A 19,794-nucleotide genomic window follows, 5' to 3' on the forward strand; every position below is an offset into this window, starting at 1 on the left:
AAGGCTGAATACAGTTTTTGGCAGGCAACAGGCCGCGTCAGGCACCGTTAGCCGCGCAGGGAGTAAGACAAAGTTCATGGACACGGATGCAGGTCCAAGCTGGAGCATTTCAGAGGCAGAAGCAGAAAAAGGCTTGATGGCAGAATTCAGGGCCTACTCGCCTGAACTACAAAACTAGAAAAGTGAACCACATAAAGTCGGTGGCCTTTCATACTTAGGAATGGAATATTCGACCCATTCATGGCGGATCTGAAAGAGGGCATGTTGACGTTGGATGCACATGTATTTGCGTCTTTATAGCTGGAACTGGAGGGAACATACATGTACTTATAGCATGTACATAGAGCCGTTGGGGTCTAAGATAGGGGACACAATTGACCATAAAAATTCACATTTCCACAAGTTGTAGAAAACACATTTCTTAGAAAAAAATCCATCTGGAGAATCATGGCTCTTATTTTTTAAATACAAGCATTCAATGAAATGAAATAATAAAAAAAAAATACCCAGAAAGTATAATGAATTGAAAGTACTCGAGTGTAACATTTTGGCATAACCACCTAAAAGGCTTGTCTCCAGATGAACACCCAGCACCCTTGAAATTCTCAATGTTTCTCTGCATATCAAAATAACGTAACAATACTCTCATATTATAATTTCTCTCTCCTCATTTCAGCAAACTCTACCGGTATATGAAATGTTAAATCTATAATGATCATCTCAAGTCTAAATTAGAAAAAGCATTTTGGAATTTTGAAATAAAACTTCGAGAGGAATGGGTCTATAACTTGAACAAAGGTATTTGTCTTTTCCTGGCTCTGGAAGAGGAGTAAGAAATGCATCTACATTCGTTCTGGGATTTACCCCAAGACAGAAGATAAATATGTCACAATGCTTTGCAGGTTGATGTGAGCTACAAGTTTAGCGACACTCAATAGGAAGCCTACCGAGTCCTAGAGATTACCAAATTCCAGCCTCATATTTGCTGTCTTGATTGCATATTCAGTACTAAGAAATGGCTCTTCTGCTCACTCATAGTTTGCTTTCACCAAAAACATCTTGTTATATTTGTGATACAATTCTGAAATGTCAAATTACATGTGTTACATTACCACTCACTCAATGCCATCGCCGACAGATGTTATAAGCTGAGGATCTTCCATCTGAGTTGTTAGATTATTGACCTTTCAAGCGTTTTTTCCATATTCTAAGTATGATTTCTTAGTGCACCACGGACCAGGCTCAGATTTGTGATGATAGATTCACTTCAACTCAGATCAGACTTTGGTCAGCTGATCAAGAACTGAATCGCAAAGGCAGAGAATTTTCTCTATGAATACACATTTTTCTTTCAATTTCATTTGCTCTTTCAACATTATTTGTTTTTATAAAGCTAAAAACCACCCTCTAACCAGTTCCCAAGTACATCCCACACTATAGAAGTCAAGAGAAAACATGTCTGTGAACCAAAAAACATTAGGAACATCCCTTAAGCTACTTACGAATGACTTTTTCATTTCATGAAGCAATATTAGGGGCCTGTGCAATATAAATCTCTAAATAAACCAGGGACTAATCAGAAATAACTGTCCACCAGATCTTATCCAGCTGAACCTCATTTAACAAAAGTCCTAAGAATTAGACGTCAGTGTATCCTGAAATAGAAGCATATTCTCTCTTGTCTTGGTTCTCTGTTTGCCAAGAGTCCTCCACATTCAAGTGTAACTATAATATTTTTAGTTTATTATTTCTTTGGTCTTAATTAAGATTATAAAATTAGTACTTGCTTGGGCATCCCATTACATTTGTATGCCATTGCGTTGTCCCGATTTAAATTTGAAATAATTCCCACAGATTTCCAAAAGATACCTTGAAATGGGCAGGAATTATATATACCATAAAAACTACATTAATCTTACCTTTTGAAATAAAAAGATGACCCTCCATGTCCCCAATAACTCCTTTACTTATGGCAATTAGGATAACATAGATTGTATTTTCTGCAAATAGTTTTGTAAAGTAATCCATGTTGCCTTGGATACTGGTAATAATAGCAACAAAAGGTGTTAAAAAAACTCAGATGAAAGCAACAAAAGTCTACTGAATATTGCATGTTATGAGTGATTAGTACTTAAATAGTAAAAATGTTTATTTCGTTCTAGTGTGTTGTAGAAAGGTGGCTACAACACCCCTAATTCTATGTATTAAATTTCCTTTCTACATTCAATTCCTTTTTCCTTCTGCTGTTCATCTTGTACATAGGTTGGGCCTGGTTCTCATTGCTCACACTTGATAGGACCACACAATTAGTGCCAGACTTGAAAGTAACTCTGCTCTTTTTTGTTCTTCCAATTTCCTTGACCATTTTTTCCACAGCAAGTGTTGCTTCGTCTGCAACTTTTCCCAGGTGTCTCCTCTGCTTGTGTGCTCTTTCTCTCTCCTTCTTGTGTCATATTCTTGTTTACAGTCTCTGTATTTCACCTGGAACCAAGTGTATCTGGAACAATTTCACACATACTCTTCTCTTCAATGATATTTTTTTTTTGTGATGCTCTGAGTGCCCATGATCTTTTTCAAACATTGAATGCCCCTGTCTATTTCAAGAAATGTTGCACATTTTGAATAATGCTGAAAAGCAACTTTTTATTCCTTTGAGGACTTTAATTTGAAGTCCTGTAGTCTACTTACAATCTTCCTTTCCCACAACCAGTGTGCATATTTACATATCATTCTCTCTTCCATTAGATACATAGTTTGAAGGGTGCAAAGCTTACCCCTTCTTCTGATGTTCCCTTTTACTCCTGGCATCCAGAACATAATACTAACTATCCTTTAGCCTAACTGATTGTAGGTAGTCTGACGAGTTACACACTGGAACATGAGCATCCTCTTATCGCTAGAGGATATGCCACTGTAAATAATTTTCCAAACAAAAGTAGCAAAGTGCTTTTCATTTTGTATTTGAACTAATGCTACTTAACTTCAAAGGACTCTTCATTGAAATGGAAACGCACAGTACTATTTACCAAAATTGGCATCACTGACGATTACCAATCCAAATGTTTTCAGAAAGTCCATTTTATGTTTTGAAACCATTGTCCGATAAGTCCAATAACTCAATGTAGCACAGTTTAGCTCCAGCTGACATGCTTCCAATATAACTCCTGGAGCTCAGAAAGGAGCTAAAGATTCATCCTTTGAAGGAGCCTCTCACCAGTCATGTCTACGCCTTCTCAGCTCCTCGTGCCTACAAAGAAAAACTATCCTCTCCTTTCCATTGATCACAATCCTGAATGTTTTCCAATCTGTGTGCATTCTTAGAGTGTCACCTGACTGTATGTAGAGCACTTCATTGTCCCCTATGTATTGTTTTATGCCTACATAATGTACCACGTTTTGTGCAGCAATGTCTAAATTGATCCAGTGGGCCAACGCAACTATTGTAGGATGTCCAATGAAGTTGATGGGCCTCACTCAGGGCAGATCACAGGACTGCGAGCTGTTAAAAACTTTCTTCTATGCAAGGAAATGCAATCCTTGATCTTTACCTAAAAAACCATGATTCTTATTTCAGGGAAGGAAATTGTCGACACCTGGTATGGCGAGATTAAAGACTACAACTTCAGCAAACCTGGATTTCAAAGCAACACAGGTGAGCAGAAAAGCAGTTTTTACCACTTCTGTAGTGTTCATGATGTGACTTGAATTTGCATGTCTAGATACAGACCTAGTCTATGTGTGGAGTGCAATATTCCGTTTCATTGATGCCAAACTACACCTATTAAATAAAAGTGCATATTATTGCTGCTCTCTTAAATGCATTGCTTCCAGTGGGATGTGGAAATATGCAGCAGAATATGCACGAGTGACATGCCCTTGTGCCCCAAATGAATAGCTGCTCCTTCTGTAGAGAGATGATGAGTTTGCAGGTGATCAGTGTGCATTGTTCCCAAATTTTTTGTAGTGGAAGCATGTTGACATGAGGACAAGCAGCCAGAATGAGGAAGTGGATATCATTTATGGGTGGTAGAGGCTGACAAACTACAGAGGCAGTCAGGGAAATAAGGTACATTAGCAACAGGAAGCAATTGGGGTGATTGAGGCCTCCATGAAAGGTACACAGGCTGTCTAAAGAGGCAGACTGGAAAACAAAGCCCACACAGTAAGTGTAATGTGTTGTAGATGGCATGGAATGAGTGCATAAGGGTACACTTTCTGCTTGATAATACTATAAAGACTTCCAGTGCACAGTGATTTCACATACATTGCACATTTGGCATCCGCTCGCTCCAATTAAAATCCTGCAGGGCTATCACTCCTTGACTTGATAACATAACTCTACATTCAAAGGAGTGTTGAGCCTTTATCAATTGATGAGAGTGGAGAGCTCTGTGCATGCGATAAGCGTCTTCAGAGATGATCACTATGATTCAGAGAAGGGACTCTGTTGCTCCTTGGCCAACCAGGTGTCCACATGAGGACCAGCATTCAAAATAGATATGGTGCTCGGCACACCACTTCCATGTGGTAAGGTGCCCACCCCAGAAGAGAGCACAGCTGGTGAGACATAGAGAACCTGCTCTTGACATTGAGAGTTATTCAATTAGGCATGAGAGTTAGCTGGAGTCACCTGGTGGATATTCAGACATGCCTCAGTTATCATGAAGATGAAGAATTAATAATGTCCTTGTATGTACAATTATTGTGATATCCATTCTGATATAAGCATAATAAATTAGCATTGGCTCTTATTTGTGAAAGTGTGTGTAATTAAATAATTAATCATTTGAATAAACACCATTGGTGCAACTTGTAAGCTAAGCACTTGTTCTATCCCTGAGCGTAACATCTTACCTGGTGACACTTTGTGAACCCTGGTGACACTCTGTGAACTCCATAGGTTTTGCCCGTGAAAACCTAAAGACACAATGGCATGGCTGTATGATCATTACCATTAGTTCTTTCCATCCAAGGGCCTCCTAACCCTTACACTAGGGAGAGATATGTTAAATAAACTGTAGCTCATGCGGCAGAATTAAACTCCCTTTTAATGTCAGTGAACGCAGGTGGGCTGCCTAGACATCTAGTCCCCCAAAAGTGATAAAGTATGGCACTGAAGGTCTTAGATGGGTTTCATCTGTTATAGGATATCCCATCCCTAGCTCCAAAGAGGCTTTATAAGATTTTATTTTCAACAAAAGTATCTCAAACAAGAGGTGATGTAGTTAAAAAGTTATTGTATTTGGGGGGTCTAGATAAAATCATATTACGGAAACCATGATATGCAAAAGGACCGAGGAAGGGATGAGGACTTGTAAACAAAAATGTACATCATGTTTATATTTACATCGCACATATTTAAAGGCATAACTAATCTGTCCTAATGCCTCACCCAATAGCTCCCCCACTGGACAGTTTTGGCCTTGCATACACAATGCTGAATTAATTTCCTACTTCTATGCACAGCATCCCATTGCTTCCCAAATAGGTTTGAATAATGTGCACTTGGGGTACATGGAAAACAACAAAACCACTTTGCCAAATCCCCACTGCCTATAACAATGTCCTTAATTGTTTTCATATTTGGACAGTACAACTATCCCTCAAAATTGCCAGGTTCTTGGAAGGCTGTTTAACATTGAGTTACTTCAGGCTGTACTGCAGCCCAGAGATCCCTGTGCTTGCTGGCATGGCCTCCATGGTCCTTGTACCTGTCTGTACAGATGTTTCCCAAAGTTGTCCCCTCTTTTCATAAATACAAATGGAATTTAATTTATTTGCATCTATATTTAATGTAAGTGCATTTTGGACTTTTAATTCTGTGGGTGGCTCTGGTTGTGATATTGGGTATTCATGACTAGATGTAGACATGGTCTGTAAATCTTCTTGCATGGGACCATGGTAACACCTGGTGCACGTTTCTAGGCCTTAGTTTTTAAAACCTGCAGATGTGAATGCTCGGATCCATATTCAGTGGTGATGTGGCAGTGAACAGCTGGAAACTTGCTCCTTGTGGTTGCCAAACCTAAACATGTTGAAAATTCGAAAGCAGGGAATGCAGATGGCAAAGAAGCCGAGTTTGCGCCCACTATCAAAATCTTTAAATCAGGCTTCATACTTCGAGCCAGGAGCTATCTTTATAGCCTCTGAAGAGAGATGTTTTCTTTAACTCCATCATCAAATGGCTGGATTCATTCATCTCAGACAACGGTATGTCAAATAGGCTGCTTCAAGATGCCTTCCTCAGCAGACAGGCTCCTCAAGTTAAATTGGGGGATTGAGCATCTAGAAATGTTACTTTACTTACCAATCAGGAGACAATACCATTCCCTAAAATGGGAAGGGCACCCAGCTCAGCCTCAAAGTGTTCTCCATCAGTGTCATTCATTGTCTAACACACTGCATGCATTCTATCCATTCAAGGATATCGTCAGTGGACCGAAAACTTAAAAACAACAAAAATAGAATGTAAGGTCCTTAAATGAGACTAACAACAATCCGAGATCTCAAACTCAATGCATGTTCTTCCTCTTAGAATGTCAACTCTACAGATGCTGCCTCCTGAAAGGCGAGCCACAGCATCTAAATGCACATATAAAGGTTCTTCATGTGATCCTCAATTGTTGCAAACAATTTTCTAAGTACATGTATGTTATTATTCAACACAGCCTTGCTCTTACTTTGCTGGACTACTTTAAAAGTATTATAAAGTGAGGGACGCTTGCAATCTTGATCTCTGTAATCACTCTACCTGCATAGATCACAGGTTTTGTTAGTTTCATTTTCTAATAAGGATCTTAAAAACAAATTAATTCATCTTGCCTTTTACTTAAAGAGGCCTTTGCTACCTTCACCAAACCAAAGGAATTTAACATTTAACTTCATAAAATGAAGAACCTCAAGGTGATGCCGTCAATGTTTAAAAGTCCATTCTAGGATGTCTGCTCAGTAGAAGATTCTGTCTGTCTGTCCCAACAGAGGGCTAATGCTCAAAGAGGATTCAATAGATTCCAGTTTTTGTTTTGACTTCCCTTTTGGGAGCTATTACATAAAAATACAGAGTTTCTCTGATGTGATCAGTATGCGTTGACCCCATTCCGGGTCTGTGTGCCTTGAGAGGCCTCTTTCTTTCACAATGGCAGCAGTATTTGTCTAGTTTGTTGTTTGTGTATGTTGAATTTGCTTGTTTACATTTTTCATGAACAAACTAAAGGCCTACCTCTGGGTTCGTTGTTTTACTTTGTATCTGTAAGATATAGTAATAATATCCTACTGGTTGTGAAAACAGTATATAGATGTGGAGATGTCAATGTATAATGTTTGAGTTCTTACCCGAGGGTCTTAGATTATTATCCAGAACTCAGTTCTGGGACCTTGGTTCATTACCTCCATAGAGTTATGCTGGGTGCAGCATGTGACCTTGCCTGGTTGGTGTCTCAAGTTGGAACAATACCCTTGCCATCTCACAGGATGATGTAGTGTAGCTTGGTTTAGTCACTGTCTTCATACTTTAAGATGGGAACTGGCTATCTGATTTGTGTAATCTGACTTCCTGCCCTCATCCTTGGTTTCACATTTCCAGATCCACACAGACCCCAACTCCACCCTCAGAGGCACCCTTGTCTACAGACCCCCCCCCCCGGACCCCGAACCTAGTTCAACGACACCATCGCCGATTTCGTCAGCACGCACACCCTGTCCTCCACCGACTACGTCCTCCTCGGATACCTGAACTTTCACCTTGAGAACAACAACGACCGCAACTCCACCCCCCTGATCGATAACCTCACCAACTTCGGACTGAAGCAACTAGTCACAACGCCGACCCACTCCGCCGGCCACACGATTGACCCCGTCTTCTCCTCAAGCCTCCCACGTCTCCTTCAGCCACACCACCAAACTCCACTGGACCGACCACCGCTGCATCCACTTTACCTTCCAGAAACCCACCACACACCACCGCACCCAACAGATCCCTCGCCGCTGCTAGAGCAAAATCACCGAAGACCAACTACACGCAAACCTCGCTCTCAGCTCACCCACCGAACCCTCCAACACCGACGACACTGCCCACAGCCTCAGACGCTGGATCGACGACTGCTCCAAACACCCTCGCCCTGCTGAAAAAACCCTCCCACAGTGACACCAGCAAGAGGGCCAGCTGGTTCACCCCAGAACTCCTAGCCTCCAGGTGAGCCTGCCAGAAACTGAAGAAGAAATGGCACAGTGAGCAGACTCCGGACAGCCACGCAGCCCACAAGGACGCCATCCACAACCACCATCACCTCATCAGGACTGCCAAGAGCACCTCCTTCAAAGACCACCTCGACAAAAACGCACACAATAGCAAGGAGCTCTTCAACATTGTGAAGGAACTTTCCAACCCCAACAACATCCCGCCGTCGCGAGCCCTGTGCAACTCCCTCGCCACTCTTTTCCACCGCAAGATAGCAAACATCCACGACAGCCCCAACACCCAGACAGCCCCAACAGACATCAACACAACAGAATCTCCGCACACCATCAGCCACAACACCCTGCTAGCCTGGGACAACGTGAGCCTCAATGCCACCATCAAGACCATGAGCACAATCCACTCCGGCTCCCCGTCAGACCCACTCCCGCACAAAATCTTCAACAAAGCCAGCAGCTCCATCGCACCCCACCTGCGCAACGTCATCAACCTCTACCTCTAGACTGTGACCTTACCAGAGAGCTGGAAACATGCCGAGATCAACGCCCTACTCAAAAAACCCAAGGCAGACCCTAGAGACCTCAAGAACGTCCGGCCCATCTCTCTACTTACGTTCCCGGCCAAAGTCATCGAGAAGATCGTCATCAGACAGCTAACCCAATACCTTGAAGAAAACCGAATCCTGGACCCTTCCCAGTCAGGGTTCCCCAGCAACCACAGCACCGAGACTGCCCTCATCGCTGCCACCGACGACATCAGGACCCTGCTGGACAACGGTGAGACCGTGGCCCTCATCCTCCCGAACCTCTCCGCCGCATCCAACACCGTCTGCCACCGCACACTACGCGCACGCCCCCACGCCGTAGGGATCCGAGACAAGGCTCTGGAATGGACCATCTCCTTCCTCTCCGGCAGAACCCAGAGCGTCCGCCTCCCCCCATTCCGATCCGAAGCCTCCGAGATCATCTGCGGCGTACCCCAGGGAACTTCCCTCAGCCCGACACTGTTCAACATCTACATGGCCCCGCTTGCACACGTCGCCCGACAGCACAACCTCAACATAATCTCCTATGCCGACGGCACTCAACTGATCCTCTCCCTCACCAAGGACCCCATCACCGCCAAATACAACCTTCATGAAGGAATGAAGGCCGTCGTGGACTGGATGAGGATCAGCCAACTGAAGCTGAACACGGACAAGTTGGAGGTCCTCATCCTCAGCTCCAACCCTTCAGGCTGGAATGACTCCTGGTGGCTGACGGCACTGGGGGCACCCCCGACACCCACCGACCACGCACGCAACTTGGGAATCACCCTCGACTCAACGCTCTCTATGACCAGGCAAATCAACGCCGTCTCCTCCTCCTTCTTCAACACCCTTCGCATGCTCCGCAAGATCTACAGGTGGATCCCGACAGACACAAGAAGAACAGTCACCCAGGCCCTCGTCAGTAGCAGACTCAATTACGGAAACGCCCTCTACGCGGGAGCTCCGACCAAGCTCATCAAACGTCTGCAACGCATCCAAAATGCCTCTGCACGACTGATTCTCAACATACCACGCCACTACCACATCACCCACCCACCTGAGAAACCTGCACTGGCTCCCCGTCAACAAGAGGATATCCTTCAAGCTCCTCATCCACGCACACAAGGCACTCCACAAGACCGGCCCAGCCTACGTCAATGAACGACTCTCCTTCTACATCCCCAGCTGCCAGCTCCGCTCCGCTGACCTCGCACTCGCCACCGTCCCTCGCATCCGTAGAACCACCACCGGCAGAAGATCCTTCTCCCACCTCGCCGCCAAGACCTGGAACACCCTCCCACTGAGCCTACGACAGACCCAAGACCTGCTGACCTTCAGGAGGCTACTCAAGACCTGGCTGTTCGACCAGTAGCGCCCCCCCCCCTCCCAGCGCCTTGAGACCCTCGCGGGTATGTAGTGCGCTCTACAAATGATTGATTGATTGATTGACATTTTTGTCTTGGAGAAGTGTAAGTCACTTAACGTCGGGAAAAGCTCTTTCTGGTGGATATTCATTTTTGGGACCGGCGCTTATATTTTATCATCAAAATTTGACCCACAGTAAGAGAAAGAAAAAAAATACCAAAGGGTAAAGAAGGAAGAACAGAAGTACAGAAAAATTGTGACAAGCCCAGAAAGCAGGAACCTGCAGAAATGGAGAAAGGGTAGAGAGTGTGTAATGATGGAATAAAGACTACTTATTTTTGGAATGTGGTATGCTGACATTCAGTAGCACCGGCCAAGGGCTTATAAGCAAAATTTTGGGACCCTGGACTTGTTATTTAAAAAATTGAGGACTCTGCAACACCTACTTGATTAAACACTGAGAACTCAAATTGCTGAATGCCGGGGCACTAGATGTAAGGAAATTCTTGGAAGTTTGTTGAATTAAAATGATGCAAATATAAATGAATTGCTTTATTTTTGTTGTAATACAGCATGCTAGTACCATCAACATGGTGCATTACACCAAATATTAAAGGTCTAGTATAATATTTCAACAAGAAAGACCCAAGGGTCACCGGGGACCTGGGGTAATCACTGTAACATAAAACACACTGGCCCCCACAAACAATACTTTAGATGGAAAGAACCAAATGGCATATAAATGTATTCAAAGTATTTTATCAAAAACCATTTCAAGACACAGCAGCGCAGTGAATATTGGTGCAAAATAAACATGCTTGGTACTCTCTTTAAAGGTGATAAACTCAAGTGATAAATTGTGATCACAAGTGTATTAACGAACACAAAAACAGCACAGCCCTTTACAGCAACTTCTACACAATCATATAGAGTCCATGCTTTTAAAGTTGACAGCTTTTTGATCCCAGTAAAAATGGCGGGATCATCTTCAGGACTCTGGGATACAACGAGCCAGAGAAAGAGCTGAAACAATGATAGAGAAAGGTTGATCATAGTGAGAAGAAAAAAAAGAAAAGTGAGCCAGCACAAAGCATAAGCAATACTCATAAGACCTTACTTATATTATGAAAGTTAATGCAGTTACTAAAGAAGGGAGTTCCTAGTTACAAAATTCAGGAACAGGGCGGCTGGGAATTGCCTACATAAAAAGAAGTTGAAAGAGGCGCTGCTTACAACCCTCAAAATGGGTAATAATGATGAAAGTGAGTTTGTGCAATAGTATGCACCTGATCTGGAAATATGCTGGATGCCCAAATAGGGCTCTAATCAGCCCACAGTTGGAAGCACATGTCTGGTGTGGGTCTCAAGGTTGAGTGCCAGATTCCTTCACTGGACTTGAATCAGCCCAAATGGAAAATGGAGATTCACTGATAGAGCTGACTGGTAGCATGGAGTGCTTTTGGAACAATGAATTCTCAAAGGTGAGTGTGAGAGGGCAGCATGTTGGTTGATGCAGGCAATAGAAAGAGAAGAAGGACCAAGAAAATGAAGAAACCGAAGACAGACTAGGTGCAGGGACAGAAAAGGGTCGAGGAGTAGTGGGCACCATTTTGAAATGGTTAAAAAGACATTGACAAACCTCAAAATGAAACCGCATAAGTACATTTACACCAAAATACACACAACTGTGCAGTCAAAAATGTGAGAGAGAGCAATAAAATCCTATGTACATTGTGAAACAAACCAAAATGGCAAAGGCTACATGATTTGAGAGTTCATATAGTTTGTGTATGAGGAGAGTTCATTTCAATCAAGGATGTCCAATCTTCTTTACTATTTAGACATGAGACCATACTGTCCAAACGAAGAATCCAATGCAATTCCTCCATGTTTAATAAAGATTCGACGTCGCTTCCTCTCTCAGGGGTGGAAGTTGTGCTGCTCACTTGCCACCGTAAGTCACCCACACAATGACCAAACTCTAGAAAATGTGACTCTAGAGGGGTAGTAAGGACGTTGTATCCGATGCAAATCTTATACTGACATATGTGAATCCTTATTTTTTGGGTGGTTTGGCCAATGTACAGTGTTCTTTTTTTGGACACTATGTGCACAAGTCTAAATCGTGAGTAAGATTGGAAATTCTTGGTTTAAAATGAACTCTCCTCACACACAGTTGTCTCCGTGGCGAGACAGGTTTAAAAAAAAAAAAGTATTTTAATTGGCCTACAACCTGATAGACATTTATAAACTTGTCAGATGGGACCTCCACCATGGTGATGAAGTACAATACTCTGTCACACTGGCAGAGAATGGCCCGACCGCCAGTATATAAACTGGGCCTAATTTGTTTCAGGTCATGGGAGTAGAATTTCTGAACAGTTCTTTAACATTTTTAAGTGGAGGTTAAATGTATCTGCTTGAAATTAACGCTGTTTAAGTTGCTCACTTAGACAGTTCACCAGCCATAGACTCTTTGAACTTCATGGTCATTGGTTGTACCCCTTATGGGGGCTTAGAATTAGTTTTATCCCTCTGAGGTTAATAAATGGACTTCCAGTTTAATCTTGGCATTTGAAATGGAAAATAAATCCTGTCATTTAGACTGGTTAAATAAGAGGAATTTAATACCCAGTTAATTATGGTTATGGAATTATGGGATTGATGTATCAAGGGTTTTACCGGTCGCAAACGGCCCGATTCGCAGAATCGGCCCATTTGCGAAAGGTAAAAAGCCTTTTGGGATGTATCAACACAAAAGGCATTTGCAAAATAGGTAATCGCAATGTTTGCGATTACCTTTTTTGCGAATGCAGTTAGGGAATCGCAATTTGCTTTTCCCTAAATGCAATGCAAAAAGCATCCTCAGAATGTGATTTTGCTTTAAGGAATCGCAAATTACCACCAACTTCAAGTTGGTGGTAATTTGCAAATCCTTAGAAAAATGCACAAAATTGCATTTTCCTAAGTGCCGTGTGGCACAGACACATGCCCTTAGGGCATGTGTGTGCAGCACATGTGCACACTTACCTTTATTGGGGGTGCATCATGGGGGCCTTATGGCCCCCTGGCATCGTTGCAATTACATTCGCAATTTGCGATTACCTATTTGGCAATCGCAAATTGCGAATGCCTTCCCATTCATTCCTATGGGCCTTTAGGCCAATAGGAGTGAATGAAAATGCATTCCTTAATAGTGAATCGCAATTTGCGATCCGCTATTGAGGAATATGTGGGAATCGCTATTTTTATTGCAAAACCTACATACATTGCACTTTGCGATTCTAAAATAGCGAATCGCTAAAATTCACTATTTTAGAATCGCAAAATGCAATGTTGATACATCTAGCTCTAAGTGCTTTTCGTGTATCATGGTCCATACTGTCACTGCATTGCGGGCAAATTGCATGTTATTCTCAATCCTGATTTTGTCCTGCAGGTCACTTTAGTCAAGTCGTATGGAAAGACACCAAGGAGATGGGCATTGCCAAAGCTGTGGACGGGAAAGGCATGGTCATTGCAGTTGCTCAATACAACCCAGCAGGCAACATTACCAACCCTGGCTACTTTCAAAGAAACGTCCTACCACGGGGATCCTTAATGAATGAGCAAGAAGGAGGACGGGCGTCATATCCTGTGTGCCCCAGAGCTATAACACCACCATCCACAGGTAATCAACAGCAACCAGTTGATCTTGCTTTTATAATGTATATATTCTTAGGCTTCAGTGCATTTGCCTGTATATCAGATCTTATGAAAAACCCAGCAGCCAGATTATGTTTTCCGTAAAAGATTTTGTTAAGTGCTTGTTCACCCATAAAGGATTCTGGGCATTGGGAAGGGGTATTGACTGGCTGCACCTTGTTACAGTTCTTCAGAGAATAACAAGGCCTTCAATGCTCTGTGGAATGTAATGAGACAAGGAATGAATTCAAAGATTGAATGGTAGTGAATTCTGAAGAAAAGGTGCTATGACAGTGAGCTCCTTCGCATGCTCTGTTAAATTTAGGAATACCCAATGAGTCTGCAGGATATGATCTTCTGTAGTCTGCCCAATGCATAGACACAAATGTGCTTCTAGCTGAGAAGAGGAGAACAAACCTAAAGGAAACAATGGATGTTAAACAAGAACTTAAAGGCAATACAGACTTTTATTAAAAGCCAGTATAAGGTCGGTCTGAGGGGATCACATGTCTAAATGCCACGTACCCCTCACTAGTGGGGCTGGTTGATTGTGAAGCCCCTGGAGCCCAAAGTAGGTATTTAGGTAGACCCAAATAAAGTAAATTACCATAGTCTAGATGGCAGCCAATGATGTTTGCCACAGCCAGGCACTTACAGCTGTCATCTAGGAATCTTACTCATCCTATTTAGGTGAAAGAAAGCTTTGGCTAAAAAAGCTCAGCTTTGAGGTAAACGTGAGAACATTTGGTCAATTTGAACACCAAGATTTTGTAAATAATTGACTTGAGAGGGTAGTGACTCATCCAACTAGAGGTCTGCCTGATCACCGTCCACATCCCGCTCAGTCTTCTGTGACTTGAACATGTGCCAAAGATTGTCCATCCACCGCCAGATCCATCTCAGGTATAGCTGTAATGAAGTATCTCGTCCCATCCTAAAAATAGACTGCATGTCATTGGCGTACATGTAGAAATCACTGCATTTAGATCAGGTGAGCTTCACCAAAGGCATAAATAGATGTTAAAAAGATTGTGATAAAGATGACAATGAGATACACCACATGGTACAAATAGATAGGAGCCAGAAGAATGTGACTGTAGCGCTAATTGAGAAAGGTTAAACACTGTTGCTAGATTGAGAAGAATCTGGGTATTATCAGCCTAATTTTAACTTCCTTCCTGCAGTTATTTAAAATCCCAAAGAGTACTGACTAAGTGCTTTGTTCTGGTCAGAATCCCACTTGAGCGACATCCATGGTAACAGAAAATTCTAAAAACATTAGATGTTCAGCTGCGTGATACCTAAAGTACTCTTGCCAGTCACCTGGACAAAGGAAATAGGGTAGTATTTCCCAAAGACAGCCAATCTGGCCTCAGGTTTTCTCATTTAGGGATGACCTGTGCAATTTTAAGTTGATCCACCGCCATACCCTAAGAGAGCGAAGTATTGAGGAAACATCTCAGATGTTTGTCTTTTTCAGTACAACAGAGATGACTGGAGAGTTAGAATTAAGCTTGGATACAGAATCCAGGAATGAGTGTTCTGATTGAGGGCTCAGGCAGTTAACGAAACACTGGGTAGATGAAGGCAGTAAGTGTTGGTGGGAAATTACAATTTTTGACTAATTATGAAAATCAATTAAAGATTTAGAAAGTTCAAAATCCATTGTTTTTGTCGCTCTGAATGCACATTTAGATGTGAGAAAACTATACCATGATATACCTTAGACTTATGCCAGATTCCGAGGACCCACCAGCCCCAGCCTGAGCCCTGAGCAACACAGTTGGTGAACCGGACAGTCAGGCAAACACTTTGAGCGTCCAGTCACGATCCCTGCAACTTTAAAATCCAGATTGGTTATGGTTTTTGTAGACCTTTAAAGATATGCATTGTATAACACTCCCGTGATACATTTTTTAATACTGTTTGTTCTTTAAATTTCTTCCCTTTGGTTACCACCCTGGCACGTGGGGCACAATGCGTTCTTGATTCTTAGCATGTAGCCAGTACACTTATGTACTGCCCACTATTAGAATTGATTCCACTATTGCATGACCTCATTCACTGTACATTGCATGATGTTGACCACTTGGTTCCTTAACAGAGTTTTCATTTCGACAAACTTTCTCTAGTATTATTATTTACCGAGCCACTTTTCACTGTATTTGGTTTGATTTGACCTTTGTAACATTTGAGGCATTGCGTACTTCCCTTCTGTTAGTGTTAATTTGCAATATTTGATAGCATGTTAATGTATTTGTTTGATGGTAGCTACAATTAAGTGTTGTGTTAGTTTGATATGGTTAAAGACGCCTATTAACATGTGATGTAAACCTTCTTGCACCTCATCTGTTTAAAGTTAAGTTGTAGTTTTGCAGTAGTGCTATTGGTGTTCAACTGTCATAGTGGTATTACAAGCAGAAGAGTGAGCCATGGGGAAGGAATCAAGAAAAATCATCCAATAGCCTTAACTCACTTACTTCTGCTAATGAGCTTCCAACCCTGTGCATCACTCAGCAGTGTTCATTGATGTAAACATGGAATGGTCATTCTATTTGTGCATTCAATAACATCGTGATATAGCAAGATTAATGTATCCCTTCAATGGGAGCTGATAGAATTCTTTAATTCTAGCCACTTTTCTTTATCATTGGCTCTGAGTTCTGAGCCTGGCTGTTGTGTGGTTGGCTGATAAATCAGGGTTCTGGTCCCAGAGAGCTAGTAGTCAGATCTGATTCCGCACGTCTATGGAAGCTTTAAGCCCTCAACCTATGGGCTTCTTGACCCCTGTATTCTGTCACTGAAAAACATATGTTTTTGTATTTGTAGTGTACAAGCAGGTTGTGTTTGTGAATTTAAAATGAGATAACATACAAACTAATGTACCTACATCCTTTTTTTATTATACAAGTATTGGCAATGACCTGTGCAGGAGATTTCCTAACTCTTTTCTGAGCCATTCTCCTACTCCCGCCTTGCTGCTGTCCAGGAAGGTTTCAAGTTCCCAAGTTCCCATGACTTACAAAGTCAAATAACTTCCCTAGTGGAAACTCCGTCAAAATGCACAGTCATTAACTCCCTTATAACTGTCATCTCCATACGACGCTCAGTTACAACCCCAATAATACCAAAGTTAAGTACCACATTAATGTTGAATTAGTAATATCTTTATTATCGCCACTTAAAGAATTACATCAAAAATAAAGTGTCTTGTGTCATAAAAAAGATTTTTTGTTCTAACCAATGAAATTAACACTTTATTCTGTAGCATCAATTTAACAACAAAGTACATGAGATAGTCAAACTAAATGTGTTGAACAATGGTGTGCCACAGATGATGACCATTTGGGAAAATCATGTGTCCAGAAAAATGACCTGCACAGATTAGTAGTGTATAAAGATTCATGTGGTTGTCTTGTGTTCACCCCTCTTTGTGAATAAATGTTTTTCATTTGTTGTCTTTTAATTTTGATTAGTTTTTAATATATCATGTACTTTGGTTTTAAATTGATGCTATAGAATAAAGGTTAGTTTTATCATGTAAAAAACTTAGACATAGAACTTTTTATTTTGTATGTAATTCTATAGGTGGCGATATTAAAGATGTTACCAATTTGACATTACTGTGGTATTTAACTTTGGCTATATTGGGGTTGTACTGAGTGTTGTATGGAGATGACTCGAATAAGTGAGTGGATGCCTCGATGCATTTTAACTGCGTTCCCAAGGGGAGATCATTCGACTTTGTAAGTCATGTGTCATTTGTAAGTCATGTGTGGTGCCCTGTCCCTTTGGTTGTGGGGCCACTCTCTATTTCTTTAACTTGCAAGTTTCCATGACCTGCTACTGCAAAGTGATCTTCGAGATCTGGAAGACATTAACACTCCTTAAATAATTTCATCCACTTTTTGCTCTCCTAACCTGTGCTGTCCTTTTCTTTAGTCTGAACGAACAAAAAGAAACCTCATCTGGTCCCAATTCAAGCTGCACAGCAGGGTTCATAAATGAATGAATCCAATGAATCAAATTCACATTTTTATCTTCTGTTTATCTATGTTTTACTCCATTTCTTTTCACCTTTTCAGAATTCTTTAATTCGTTTTACCCATTCAAGTACCCTTTAAGGGTTTTCACAAAGGCACAGGAGAGATTGACGTTTCCACATGTCACAACTTTATTTGAAAAATACCCAATGCATTTCGGGATTATTCCCTTCGTCAGGGGTATCGTGACAAATGTTTAACTGCATTCATATATCGTGAACCAATCTCACTCAGTTCAAACTAAATTCAAAGGTTTTAAGATATTTAATTCCATGTCATCACGTTAATTTTCCATCGAGTGCCGAGGCAAACTGTTACCACTACAGTTTTACTTTTCTTTATTTTCCCATCTTATACTCTTTTCATCACTCCCCTCTTCTGTGCCTTCTCATTTTGTGCTTTGCTTGTGTGTGATCTTAAATTCTGTACGATCTCCTATTGATGGTCTTTCCTGGTTATCCTAAATCTCATTTTTGCACGTAGAACCTAACATGTCAGTGGTGGGCTGGTCTTATCCACTAGCCCAGGGTTGTATGACGGAACCAACCAGAGAAATGCTTTGCATGCCTTAAACAAGTTTTTTACCCCTTTGTTAAGAGATTGCTGATGCAGGCTAGTGCTCAAAAGTAAAGGCTTGTAACACAGCAAATCAGTGGAAGACCAATGAATTTAGGGAAGCAGGATGTGCTGAAGTCTTGAAAGACGATTGAAGAGTGGAGAGACCAGAGTGATGGTAGAAGCCACAAAGAGGCTTGCTGAATAATATTGTTGTAGCAAAGATATCATTTGATCACATACTCACATTTCAGGTCGGCAATGGTACTGGGGTCTGTGCTCAAGATCTTTCAAGAAGTTACATGGGCCAATTTAACTAGCTATGCCAGCCTCCCAATCTATGACATTTGCTGCCTGTAGCACCATAGTAATCTTATGAAGAAATTTGATATGGCATTTACTTGTTTATTCCCTGCCTTCTATCACCAGGGTTTATACTGCCTAAGGCTTGTCCATAGAACACATTCTTTTTGCTTCTAAGTGAAAGTTTATCACTCTTCCTTTGGCATACATAGCCGGGCAAGTATACTTTCTGTCCAACAGGGGTGTCCTGCTCATGAGGGGATTGAAAGTTCATGAAGGTTAACTCTATTTAGTGAGATGTAACAGCCATCTGATGATTCTTTAAGATTTGCGGCAACTGGCCAGGAATGCGCGTAGTACTGAATCTTGTCCCCTTGACCCCACCATCTCCTAGATCAGCTCATGGTGAGGTCACAGGAGCCACATCTGATTCTTGAAACTTTCTGAATGAAGAAACATTCCTGATGATGGATCACTTATCTTACTCTGCAGAGACCACTCTCTTCTCACCTGGATGACTTGCAAAGGTGTGACATAAAGGCTGGATTCATGTTTCCTGCATGCTGGGACCATGTCTGCCTGGGCTATGCTAAAGGTGACCATGTATCTCCTTTGGTCTCCTTAGTCCTGCATGTTGTGTAGCCTTCTTTCCACTGAAGTGATAGCCTTGTGTCCCTGTGGCGTACAAGCTGCAGTTGAGGAATGTGCATCTGCAGCTCACTCTTGAATATAGCATCTGCAGTGCAGGACTTCCTGTAGCGCTGCAGGGTGATCCTTTTTTCTGTTTTCAGCCCTTTTGGGATTTCACACCCAAGACTCCCGCAAACAGCACACACAACTGTGTTGAGGTTGACTTGAATGTGAACTGTACTACCTAAAATCTACCAATGTCAAGTGGGCCATAAAAGTTTTACAGCTTGAATGGTTTGCTTGTGGTTTGGCACATTTAGCATGATTTCACAGTTTCTCTACCATGCCTCCCAAACCCACAAACTTTACTTCTTCATCCGGTTATCAGCTGTGGAGATTTTGTTTGTTAACTCAATGCACATTCTACTAAATGATTTTTCCTCCGGTCATCAAAGAGTTATTCTTTATTTTGCTTGAATGATTTTAGTTCT

General features: G+C 41.9%; 1 protein-coding gene across 4 annotated transcripts in view; it reads left to right on the top strand.

Moving 5' to 3' along the window:
- LOC146868458 (uncharacterized) overlaps positions 1 to 19,794 on the top strand; it is a 443,450-nt gene that overhangs the window by 372,512 nt on the left and 51,144 nt on the right. For all 4 annotated transcript variants that reach the window (XM_085610211.1, XM_085610220.1, XM_085610226.1 and 1 more), the window contains 2 exons: positions 3,575 to 3,652; positions 13,528 to 13,758. In XM_085610211.1, the coding sequence (XP_085466337.1) occupies positions 3,575 to 3,652; positions 13,528 to 13,758 (309 nt within the window). The remainder of the gene's footprint in view (positions 1 to 3,574; positions 3,653 to 13,527; positions 13,759 to 19,794) is intronic.

This window comes from Triturus cristatus, chromosome 1_2 (genome assembly GCF_964204655.1).
Source record: "Triturus cristatus chromosome 1_2, aTriCri1.1, whole genome shotgun sequence".
Lineage (NCBI taxonomy): Eukaryota > Metazoa > Chordata > Amphibia > Caudata > Salamandridae > Triturus > Triturus cristatus.